The sequence below is a fragment of the Tupaia chinensis genome, unplaced genomic scaffold (assembly GCF_000334495.1).
Source record: "Tupaia chinensis unplaced genomic scaffold, TupChi_1.0 Scaffold000001_1, whole genome shotgun sequence".
Classification (NCBI taxonomy): domain Eukaryota; kingdom Metazoa; phylum Chordata; class Mammalia; order Scandentia; family Tupaiidae; genus Tupaia; species Tupaia belangeri.
In genome coordinates, this window is record NW_006159427.1 from 6,113,168 (window position 1) to 6,126,115 (window position 12,948).

Sequence of the window (12,948 nt, forward strand, 5' to 3'; positions counted from 1 at the left end):
AAATAAAATAAAATAAAATAAAATAAAATAAAATAAAATAAAATAAAATAAAATAAAATAAAATAAAATAAAATAAAATAAAATAAAATAAAATAAAATAAAATAAAATAAAATAAAATAAAATAAAATAAAATAAAATAAAATAAAGCAAGCCACCTGGCAGAGTCTATATTTAGTTCAGAATTTAGGTTCCAGGAGTGTAAAGTTCAAAGGGCAAAGTGGAAATGAGGTGACTGAAGTGCACAGTTACACTGCCCTATTTACTGAAGACCGGCCACACGTGCTTTGTTCATTGATTCCAAGTCTAACAATCACGTAGAACAGGGTTTGGCTGACAATGAACTGCTATGATGCGTATCTTTGGAAGCACTGTTTTAGCTCAGAAGGTGGCTGGGATCACTCCGCGGCATTCTTCTGTCCTAATGACCCCTCTGTGCTATCCTAATGACCCTCAGAAACTCAGCTCAGGAGATATAAGGGCTGAGGTTCTCTTACCCAGTTCTGAGGAGGCTGGTCAAGGTGCAGCATTGAAGAGAAGCTAGAGTCCATCTGTGAGGGGAGCTTTCTGCTGGGGAGTTCAGCTCCACGATGGTGAAGAAAGCCCACTGGGGCCTCTTGCCCCACCGGGGCCTCTTGCCCCACTGGACAGAATAAAATCTCTGATGGTGGGGCCAGCAGGTGGCATAGTAGTTAAGGCACTGGACTCCCACATGGCTGGCAGTGGTTCAAGTTCCGGACCTGGTAGCTTGAAGCAAACTGGGCGTGTGCGCGCGCGCATCCAAAATCCCAAGAGGAGAATGGAGAAACGATAGTGGTATGGCCATCCTCCTGGGAGGTGATTTCTTACTTTTCTCTCTGTCTCTCCGGTGAGTACATGTGCCCCATAACAAAAATCTCTACTAAAAAAAAAAAAACAAAAAACATCTGCAGAAAAGGAACAACCGAGGGTTCTGAGAAGCAGGCAGGGTGTGGCAGGGAGTGCAATCTGAGAAGGGACCTCATGGAGATGAAGTTGCCCTACCATCGTGGGCTTTACCCAGAGGACGAGTCCCACATCAGAGTTGCACAGTGGGGTCATGGCTGGCATAGCTGAGACTTTGTGAAAGTTTGGGGCCCTCGGCTGTGCAGGAGTGCGAGAACCTGAGAGCTGCAGACCAAAGGTTTTGAGAAATGAACTAAGTCTTAAGTCTCTGAGCAACTCAAGCGTCACATGCACGGAATAGCAGAGAATGAAAACAGAGCTGAGGCATGCACCCTGAACCCACCCAGACTGATTTTCCAGAGAAATATAAGACCAACACCTACACAGCATAATGTCCATAATGCCCAGGACACAGAAGGAAATGACGCAACATGAGAAAACGAGACAAAAGTGACCGATTCTCAAGAAAAAACACATTTGACAGATGCCACCAACCCCAAAATGACTCTGATGTTTAAATGATCCAAAACAACAAAGGAATTTTTTATTTTCATCTTTGCTAGAGGGCAAAGGTGCTCACCGGAGAGCGCACAAGCGAATGGGGCACGGCCGTGACGCGATCCTTTGCCCTCCGTTTCTCTACAGGGCTGGCCCAGCATCTTTCTTCTTCTTCTTCTTCTTCTTAATTAATGAATTACTACCCCTATTTTCGCCCCATTCCCTTCCCACAACCATTTCCCACCCTGAGAACTTCCCAAATTGCCTCTGGAGTCTGGTTGCTGTCCACGTGTTTATGCCTTCCCATCTCCTAGAGCACAGACGTTCAGTCATGTTAACTGAGGTCCGTCAGGTCATGGTAAACACACTTGAAACTGATGGAAAAATAAAGTCCTCAGCAAATACAAAGAAACGAACAAGGGAATGGCGTAATGGCTATGTCGCTGAACTCCCACGTAGTCGACTGCGGTTCGCGTCCCGGACCCGGTGGCTTAGAACTCATGCCAGGTGCATGTGCGTGCGTGCCCAAGATCCCGAGGGGAGAATGGAGGAGAAGGGATTGCGGTGTGACCATCCCCCCTGGGGGGTGATTTCTCGCATTCTGTCTCTATGTCTCTGTCTGTCTGGCGAGCGCACACGCCCTATAGCAAAAATCTCTCAAAAGCAAAAAAAAAAAAAGAAAGAAGAAATGAACAAATCGGTCATTTCACAAGTACAATATCAAAAAGACAAAATTCACTCGGTGGACTAAATAGCAAAATGATAAAGGAAAAACCAGGGATCTTGGAAAGAGACCAACAGAAATGATCAAATTTGAGATATAGGGGGAAAAAAAAAAAACCACAACAAAAAACTAGAAAAACTGATCAGAACCTCTGGGACCTGTGAGATGCTATCAAGGATCTCACATATCTGTGTGGGAGTTCAGCACCCTGAGGCGTGAGAAAGCATGGATGGATGGATACCAGCTCTGGGCTTCGTAACCGTTAAGATGGAGCTCTATCCTGAATTAGTAGAGACCTGCCCAGGAGTCCTGCCCCTAGAACAGACCAATCATGGTTTATTTTCCTTTGGCATCCTCCTCCTTCTGTTTCACACCTTCCCCAAGAGAGAGCCGATGAACACCTGCACAAGCCAATACTGCGTAACAGGACCCCATGGCGACTTCTAACAAGCACGAGGCCAGCCTCTCGTCCTCTTCGGAAGATTCTAGGGCTCACCCGATTCTGCTCCATAACCATCAGGCATCTCTAGCTGCATCTGGCTAGGGAGTTACTTTTATTCTTCCCGGAGTTACTCCTCAGACTCCTAAGTTATCCTCATCTCTCTTCCCTTCCTCAGGCCTGACAGGAGGATTTAGAGGCTAGCACCTCCAGGAGGAGGAGAAAGACAAGGTTATCCTAGTTTCCTCTTTCAGTTAGATCCCTGGGGAAAGCTCAGAAGACAGATCTGTAATCATAATCCCCTGGCTCTACAGAGGGCCACCTGGATGTGATGGGAAACGAGAGACCTACTCTCTGCCCTGGGCCCAAAGCACAGCTCTTTTTTCTGCTGAGAAGAGGCGACGGGGAGGGGGAGACGCTGCGAGCCGGGTGCTGGCAGAAGGAGGGACCGTGTGGAACACTGGGTTACCGGTGAGCACGGGGTTCGGGGGTGCAGGATGCTGGGAAGTGTTCTCGTTAGTGTGACTCCCGGCTGGAAGCTGGGGTGTGTCAAGTGCTGGAGTAAAATTAAGACCTTAGGGAAATATTCTTCAGCTATGGTTTGGGGAGTTTGGTAACACGGATAGGAGGTGTGAACGTTGCTAATAAAGGGGAGTGTGATTTCTTTTGCGCTACGTAAATATGTATTTCTACATGACAGAAACGATGTGTCCACTGGTGTGAGGCATCGTCCCCTGGGAGTCACCCATCATCTGTGTGAATTCAGCTTGTGCTGAAATCACTCAAAGAACCCCGACTTAGGAAGGTGGGTGACTGATTCTTTAGTTTTTCCATTTATTTTCATCCCATAACTGCCATCTTGAATCCATAAAGGAATAATCAACAAGAGACACCATGCTCCAATATTCCAAAATGTACCCCAAATTGCTGGCTTTGATCCTGGAAGCGTAAATAATTCTCAAGGATTTTTTTTTAAGAGAGATTTTTGCTGGGGCCGGCAGGTGGCGTGGTGGATAGGGGCACTGGACTCCCACATGGCCGACCATGGTTCAAGTCTCGGACCTGGTGGCTTGCTTTCTCACTTCCTCTCTCTCTCTCTGTCTTTCTCTGATCAAACTGGAAAATAATAATGATAATAATAATAAATAAAGTTAAATAAAACAATTCTTATAAAAAGAAGAGTATGCAAATTACACTCTTAAAAAAAAAGATTTTTGCTATCAGGTGTTAGCACTTGCCAGAGAGACAGAGAGAAAGAGAGAGAGAAATCCCCCCCCCCCCCCCCGACGACACACCACAGTCCCTTCTCCTCCATTCTCTTTAGGATTTTGAGCACACAAGCACACGTGTCTGACCTGAGTGTCAAGCCTCCAGGTCCTGGACCGGGCCATGTGAAGTCCAGCGACATAACCACTACATCATCTGCTGGTCCCTCTTGCAGCATTTTTAAAGTAACCCAACAAGGGTGAAGTGGAGGAGTGGAGCTCATGACAGCTCACGTCTGTGAAGGCTGTACAGACAGATGCGAGCATGCAGATGTGAGTCAGGCCAACCAAAGTGTGTGGAAACACGCACATATACTTATTCCCTACTTTAAGGCAGTTTGATTAACTAGCTATGCAGCTTGAAATACCCTCTCATTCTGTTATCACAGTTTCTTTTAAGGATCTAAACGCCACAGGAAGCATATACCACAGCTGCTGCCTCAAAAATGAGTCGAAGGAAACTTGTGTTATATTCAGGAATATTCATTTTTATCATTAGGTTCCCTGATACGCTTAATATACTGGGGTGCTTTTTTTACCCTTCTCCTGCAGTGGTTCCACTAAAATGCTGGAACTATCCACTGATATCTTAAAACTCTCCAAATGTCAGGGCCGGCAGGTGGTGAAGAGTGCTGGACTTGCACATGGCTGACCACGATTTGAGTCCTGAACCTGGAAGCTTGCTTTCTCTCTCTCTCTCCCCCGGACCCCTTTCTGGTCAAATAAAAATAAATAAAGTTCAATAAAATAATTAAAACAAAAACAAAAACTCTCTACATGTCATAGATATATAAAAGGCTATAAAGATTTCATTTTGGAGACCAGACAAAAAGTGTGGAAGAAGAGTGGACTTTGAGTTTGGAAATTTCCAGTATGATGCACTTTGAAGTTCAAGTCTTTTTCTTTGCTTACTTCCTTAGAGAGAGGAAGACAAGTACCCTCTCCAGGGGGAACCACAGGACACCCAGAGTGTTCAAGCAGACCAGGGACGCAGACCCAGAGCTTCCCACGTCACCTCTGGCAATGCGCCACTGCGGACGAGCTCTGAGGTTAAATTCCTCCTACTTCACTTGCCTCCTCGAGGTTGCACACGCAGACACTTACCGACTAAGACCACAAGTCTGTACTTCTCGTTCGTCTGTCGCCGATACGGGGTCACTTCTTCGTAGGTGGGCACGTCCGCTGTATCGTACTGATCGCTCTTCTTGCATTCGTACATAGATTTATTTGTTTTCTTATCTTTCCTACTAAGACGGAAACTTCTTCTAAAACCAGCTGCAAATACACAAAATTTACATGTTTGAGGAGAACAGAGAAAATAACAAAAAATAAAAATTTAAAAAACTCTCGAAGTTGGGTTGGAACTTATTCACTCTATTATGATTATGAGTTAATTTAGTAAGAGAAAAGGCACTACACAATTTCATTAAAACAATAATTTACAAGAAATACCCTAGCATTTATTTCTGTATTATAGTAACATGCATTTTATTTGGTTCTAAATTATAAAGAGCTCTTTTCAGAAACCACTGAATAAAATAAAGAAAAAATAAGTCAGAAATCAAAGAGAGAGGGAGGGGATCAGGGAAAAACCAACACATTTAATAGACACAAAGTGCAAAGTTATCTACCGATGACAACACGTACGATAATATCTTTGACTTGACTAATATGTACTGTATTCATTCTGGGAAAAACCATATTGTATACTGTAAAGATGTATAGAGACTAAAGATAAATTAAAAAATAATAAAAGTGATAAATAAAAAAGAAATCAGAAAGGTAATTTGTCATGAGCTGATTGATTTGATAAGAAAAAGTTACAAACTTTGCTATAGGGCATGTGCGCTCACCAGAGAGACAGACAGACAGGCAGAGACACAGAAAGCAAGAAATCACCTCCCCAGGGGACAGCCACTTAAATACTATTTTAAGTATAAATGAAAAATTCTCTCATTCATAAATACCTGAAAACTTTGTATTATAATCATAAACTAAAGACATACCTGTGGCACAGACAGCATCTACTGTTAAAATGTTTAAAATGATAAAAAAAAAATACAAAACCCACACTAGGGAGAGTACAGTGTTAAACTGTGCTTAAGCAGGCTGCTAGAACCAGGTGGTCACTCTTGGAAGGGTACTGGGCAAATTATTTAATTTTGGGGGGGTGGGGTGGGGTGGGGGAGAGGGAGATATTTTTGACATAGAGCACATGTGCTTGCTAGAGAAACACAAAGAGAGAGAGTCAGAAATCACCTCCCAGAGGGGATGGCCACAACACAATCCCTTCTCTATTCTCAGAATTTTGGGATGCAATGGGGCATGGTTATACCACAATCCCTTGTCTTCCATTTCTGCATCCTGTATCAATTTTGGCATGTTTTCAAGCCACCAGGGCCAGGATTCAAATCACAGTCACCCACGTGGGATCTGGCTCCCATAACCACTAGACTACAGGGCCCACCTGAGGAAAGATTATTTATTAAGAACGTGAAGCAAGGCAGAGAGTGGAGCTCTTCAGACCTACATCTTATGAAGGTAGGACCGAGAAGACAATAGGGCCGGTAAGAAACACACTGGCCCTGTAAAGAGATGAGATTGGAGCGGAAAGGGGAAATACGCTCCCCTGCTCCCAGAATGAGGGTGCAATGTGTGAATTCTAAAGTGCAGAGAGAACAAAACTCCCATGTAAAGGGCCAGGGGGAGAAGTGTATTACTCTGCTCCTCTGGTTTTTGAGAATATTGGGGAAGATAAACGAAAAAGAGGGTCCCTCGATTACAGCCTTCACACCAAACCTTGTGACGTAGCAAGAGTCTTACAGCCAATTCCCACATTTCAGTGTGGTGGTTCTCAGACCAGGGTCCCTTCCTCACACCGAACTCCGTTTTCTCATCTACTCCCTAAGCCCACAGCTCTGTCACCTGTGTTTGGCCCAGACTGGAATCTGGTATAACTGGGCTTCTGGTTTAGCACGGAAATGACGCATTGGCTATGCCAACTAGGAAAATTCGAATGCTGGTGTTTCCCACTGTTCTCATGTCAGATTCCCATGGCTCTCGCCTCCTGGGAGACAATTATAGGATAAACACATAGGACTTATAAATTCCTCCCTAATTATTCCTTGAATGGTTTTCCTCAACTCACTTCTGGCATGAGAATGGATAGAACAGACATAAATGCCTCATCCAAAGCAAATAAAGCCCAAAACTTAAAACCTGAAATTTTTCTGATCAGTCAACCACAGTTAAATCCTGTTTCAGGGTAAGTGCTCACCTAATTGAGTCGGTACAATTCGCTGAAGCTCACTTTCTCTGTCAACAGTGGAGAGAGAGACAGGAGAGAAGGGGAAGAAGGTACTCAGGCCTCCAAGTGAGTGTGAACGGACAGCCAAGATGGGGACCGTGGGGCTGACAGTGGTGTGGAGCTAGCCCCATGTGGGAAGGCTGGGTTTATACCCTGGGGTCTCCCTCTGTGCCCCAGATCCAGGCTGGCTGAGACTAGGGATGGATTGTGGTGTGAAGATCCTATAGGAGGTGCCTATTTCTCTCTCTCTCATGGAAGAAGTAAATAAATTGACTTAAAAAAAAGAAAAGGGAAAAAAAAAAAAAGGCAAGACCATGTTCCACAGCATGGTTTGGTGATATTAGTTGTACAGGGCTTGGTACAAAACAGGTATGTGATACAAGTCTACTGCATTAAAGTGAGTTAAGAGCGAGCAGATGGCGTAGTGATTACATCACTGCACTCCTACATGGCTGACCCCAGTCTGAATCTTGGACCCAGTGGCTTAAAACTCACATGGAGCACATGTGTGTGCATGCCCAAGATCCTGGGAGGAGAATGGATAAGAAGGGATTGTAGTGTGACTATCCCCCCTACGGGGTGATTTCTCACTTTCTCTCTCACTGTCTCTTGGTTGCTCTCTTTCTCTCCCTGGTGAGCACATGCACCCTAAGGCAAGAACCTCTTTAAAAAAAAAAAGATTTTAAAAGGCAGCAGTGGGAACCAGCAGTTAGCGTAATGGCTATGTTGCTGGACTCCCACGTAGTCGACCGTGGTTCACGTCCCGGACCCGGTGGCTTAAAACTCACGCCGGGCGCGTGTGCGTGCGTACCCAAGATCCCGAGATGAGAATAGAGGAGAAGGGCACGTCCGCTGTATCGTACTGATCGCTCTTCTTGCATTCGTACATAGATTTATTTGTTTTCTTATCTTTCCTACTAAGACGGAAACTTCTTCTAAAACCAGCTGCAAATACACAAAATTTACATGTTTGAGGAGAACAGAGAAAATAACAAAAAATAAAAATTTAAAAAACTCTCGAAGTTGGGTTGGAACTTATTCACTCTATTATGATTATGAGTTAATTTAGTAAGAGAAAAGGCACTACACAATTTCATTAAAACAATAATTTACAAGAAATACCCTAGCATTTATTTCTGTATTATAGTAACATGCATTTTATTTGGTTCTAAATTATAAAGAGCTCTTTTCAGAAACCACTGAATAAAATAAAGAAAAAATAAGTCAGAAATCAAAGAGAGAGGGAGGGGATCAGGGAAAAACCAACACATTTAATAGACACAAAGTGCAAAGTTATCTACCGATGACAACACGTACGATAATATCTTTGACTTGACTAATATGTACTGTATTCATTCTGGGAAAAACCATATTGTATACTGTAAAGATGTATAGAGACTAAAGATAAATTAAAAAATAATAAAAGTGATAAATAAAAAAGAAATCAGAAAGGTAATTTGTCATGAGCTGATTGATTTGATAAGAAAAAGTTACAAACTTTGCTATAGGGCATGTGCGCTCACCAGAGAGACAGACAGACAGGCAGAGACACAGAAAGCAAGAAATCACCTCCCCAGGGGACAGCCACTTAAATACTATTTTAAGTATAAATGAAAAATTCTCTCATTCATAAATACCTGAAAACTTTGTATTATAATCATAAACTAAAGACATACCTGTGGCACAGACAGCATCTACTGTTAAAATGTTTAAAATGATAAAAAAAAAATACAAAACCCACACTAGGGAGAGTACAGTGTTAAACTGTGCTTAAGCAGGCTGCTAGAACCAGGTGGTCACTCTTGGAAGGGTACTGGGCAAATCATTTAATTTTGGGGGGGTGGGGTGGGGTGGGGGAGAGGGAGATATTTTTGACATAGAGCACATGTGCTTGCTAGAGAAACACAAAGAGAGAGAGTCAGAAATCACCTCCCAGAGGGGATGGCCACAACACAATCCCTTCTCTATTCTCAGAATTTTGGGATGCAATGGGGCATGGTTATACCACAATCCCTTGTCTTCCATTTCTGCATCCTGTATCAATTTTGGCATGTTTTCAAGCCACCAGGGCCAGGATTCAAATCACAGTCACCCACGTGGGATCTGGCTCCCATAACCACTAGACTACAGGGCCCACCTGAGGAAAGATTATTTATTAAGAACGTGAAGCAAGGCAGAGAGTGGAGCTCTTCAGACCTACATCTTATGAAGGTAGGACCGAGAAGACAATAGGGCCGGTAAGAAACACACTGGCCCTGTAAAGAGATGAGATTGGAGCGGAAAGGGGAAATACGCTCCCCTGCTCCCAGAATGAGGGTGCAATGTGTGAATTCTAAAGTGCAGAGAGAACAAAACTCCCATGTAAAGGGCCAGGGGGAGAAGTGTATTACTCTGCTCCTCTGGTTTTTGAGAATATTGGGGAAGATAAACGAAAAAGAGGGTCCCTCGATTACAGCCTTCACACCAAACCTTGTGACGTAGCAAGAGTCTTACAGCCAATTCCCACATTTCAGTGTGGTGGTTCTCAGACCAGGGTCCCTTCCTCACACCGAACTCCGTTTTCTCATCTACTCCCTAAGCCCACAGCTCTGTCACCTGTGTTTGGCCCAGACTGGAATCTGGTATAACTGGGCTTCTGGTTTAGCACGGAAATGACGCATTGGCTATGCCAACTAGGAAAATTCGAATGCTGGTGTTTCCCACTGTTCTCATGTCAGATTCCCATGGCTCTCGCCTCCTGGGAGACAATTATAGGATAAACACATAGGACTTATAAATTCCTCCCTAATTATTCCTTGAATGGTTTTCCTCAACTCACTTCTGGCATGAGAATGGATAGAACAGACATAAATGCCTCATCCAAAGCAAATAAAGCCCAAAACTTAAAACCTGAAATTTTTCTGATCAGTCAACCACAGTTAAATCCTGTTTCAGGGTAAGTGCTCACCTAATTGAGTCGGTACAATTCGCTGAAGCTCACTTTCTCTGTCAACAGTGGAGAGAGAGACAGGAGAGAAGGGGAAGAAGGTACTCAGGCCTCCAAGTGAGTGTGAACGGACAGCCAAGATGGGGACCGTGGGGCTGACAGTGGTGTGGAGCTAGCCCCATGTGGGAAGGCTGGGTTTATACCCTGGGGTCTCCCTCTGTGCCCCAGATCCAGGCTGGCTGAGACTAGGGATGGATTGTGGTGTGAAGATCCTATAGGAGGTGCCTATTTCTCTCTCTCTCATGGAAGAAGTAAATAAATTGACTTAAAAAAAAGAAAAGGGAAAAAAAAAAAAAAGGCAAGACCATGTTCCACAGCATGGTTTGGTGATATTAGTTGTACAGGGCTTGGTACAAAACAGGTATGTGATACAAGTCTACTGCATTAAAGTGAGTTAAGAGCGAGCAGATGGCGTAGTGATTACATCACTGCACTCCTACATGGCTGACCCCAGTCTGAATCTTGGACCCAGTGGCTTAAAACTCACATGGAGCACATGTGTGTGCATGCCCAAGATCCTGGGAGGAGAATGGATAAGAAGGGATTGTAGTGTGACTATCCCCCCTACGGGGTGATTTCTCACTTTCTCTCTCACTGTCTCTTGGTTGCTCTCTTTCTCTCCCTGGTGAGCACATGCACCCTAAGGCAAGAACCTCTTTAAAAAAAAAACGATTCCTGCTTTACCTTCTAAATATAAATTTCAGTAAAGAAAGATGACATATTCGGTGTTTTCCCCAGAGTTAAAATTCTAAGAGGCAGACAGAAGGCCAGAGTGCAGCCTACAAAGGAAAGCCTTGAAGTTGTCAGGAGCTCTGGAGGTCCCCTGCCTGCTCACCCCTGCTCCTGGCAGGGTACAATGTCACTGTCACTGGCTGTGCTCATGCCCAGGAGGCTTTCAGTAGCAACTACTAGTCCAGTGGGATTCACACAGTTGAGGCTTCAGTGCCTTGACCAAAGTCCTCGTTTTACAAAACAAAAAAGAGAAGGTGGTCAGCCATCCTGGTTGGGGCATTGCAGGGGGCAGCAGCGTCCCTGAGGGTTAACAAGCAAAGGCTCCAGGTGGCCTGGGCCTGTGGGACTTGTGGAGTTTTAAAGAAATTCTCTAAGTGCCTGGCTTATTTCACTTAGCATAATTTGCTCAGGCTTGTTCACATTGCCACAAATGACGAGATTTTGTCCTTTTTTATACCTGGATAATATTCTGCTTCCCAGAAGCTGAAAAACGGGGAAGGAGGACAGGGAGACTTGGCTAGCAAATCTGACATTACAGGTAGATAAGAGGAATGAGTCCTAGTGGACGACAGCACAGTAGAGCAACTGCAGCGAGTAACAATTTAACGTGTAGTTCAAAATAGCCGGAAGAGAGGATCTCAGAGACGGCAAGCACAAGGTAGCGATGAATGTTTGAAATGACGGTGCGTCTGTTGCTCTGATTTGATCAGTACTCACTATATTCATGGAATGAAAAGTCACACTGGATCCCAGACTATTCGGAGTAATCTGAAAATGTAAAACACCAACTTCTCTAGGGCTCATTTTCACTTTAAAAATTCAGATGATATCTGCTTCACATGGTGGTTAAAGATTTAGTAATTTAGACGAAGCATCTGGCCAGCCTTTGGTTTATGGTTGATGACTTTATGTCTTTAGCTACTTAAAAGTACCTTGAAGCCACAAACTGTGGGTAGCACAGTCTAGCAAGAAAGAGAAAAATAAATTACGTGGCTCATTAGTAAGTTTTTAGCTCGTTAATGTTATAAAGCAGACAAGCTGTTAAAAAAACTAAGTCCAGATTTAAGTATGTTAAATATTTTAAATGCCTAGAGTACCTCATGAAGTAGTGTTTTGAAGAAAGACAACATAAACATTCAGCATGTTTGAACTATTCTTGCCTGTGTTTAGATCCTCCTTCAAAGGATGTGTTATTTCTGCGACGCTATCTAAAACTGAAGCGCATCCTTCCCTTGATTTTCACTCACTGCCCCCTCCACATATACATAAGAACACTGCACAGTCATCCCTCAGGGGCCACGGGGACAGGTCCCTGGATCCCCTGCAGATTCTGCAACTAGCCTGGATGGAAGACACCTGGTGCTGCTGTAGGTTTACCTGGAGGGCACACGTGCTAAGTGTACCAAGGGGACACCACTGCAAAGAGGGCATGGTGTACGCTGGCTGCAACCAAGCAACCAATCAGAATACCACCCACTTCAATAATGGGCCAATGGGACGCTGCTGGATTGACCAGTCAGAGCTGCACACGTTCTCATCCTTCACTTGCATGCATGGCTAGTAGAAGGCTTGGGTGGAAATTATTTCTCTATAAATGTCCAGCCTCGGACACACTGAGGGAGAGCTTTGGAGCAAGCCTGCTCCCTGTCTCCTGAATGACATCATCTGTAATAACGCCTTCCTCCTTGACAAACGCTATGGGTCAGACTTTGGCTCTTCTGGTGGCAAGTGACTAATTCTTGGTCCATAGCTAGTTTGGTTTAATGACAACCAAAATATGCACATGGAAAAGCCTATAAATAAAACGTAGTCGTATCTGAATATAACTTATAATACATGCTCCCATGTACTTCAAGTCATCTCTGGTTACTCCTAACAGCTAACACCTGTAAACACACACCTCTTACATACACTCATATGCATCTATACCTACATACAGGCATACGTGTATATATACACACACACATATATATGCATGTACATACACACAGAGTAAGAAAACAAGCAGGAAAATCCCCAGCCACAACCACCAATAAACTAGTAGAATGAAGGACTTAAAAAGGTATGAAATCCAG

The 12,948-nt window shown here is 43.9% G+C and overlaps 1 protein-coding gene across 1 annotated transcript in view; it reads right to left on the bottom strand.

The window, feature by feature from the left end:
* MPP7 (MAGUK p55 scaffold protein 7) overlaps positions 1 to 12,948 on the bottom strand; it is a 217,424-nt gene that overhangs the window by 44,165 nt on the left and 160,311 nt on the right. Inside the window, exon 11 of the mRNA XM_027770169.1 lies at positions 4,953 to 5,123. Coding sequence (XP_027625970.1) covers positions 4,953 to 5,123 — 171 coding nt within the window. The remainder of the gene's footprint in view (positions 1 to 4,952; positions 5,124 to 12,948) is intronic.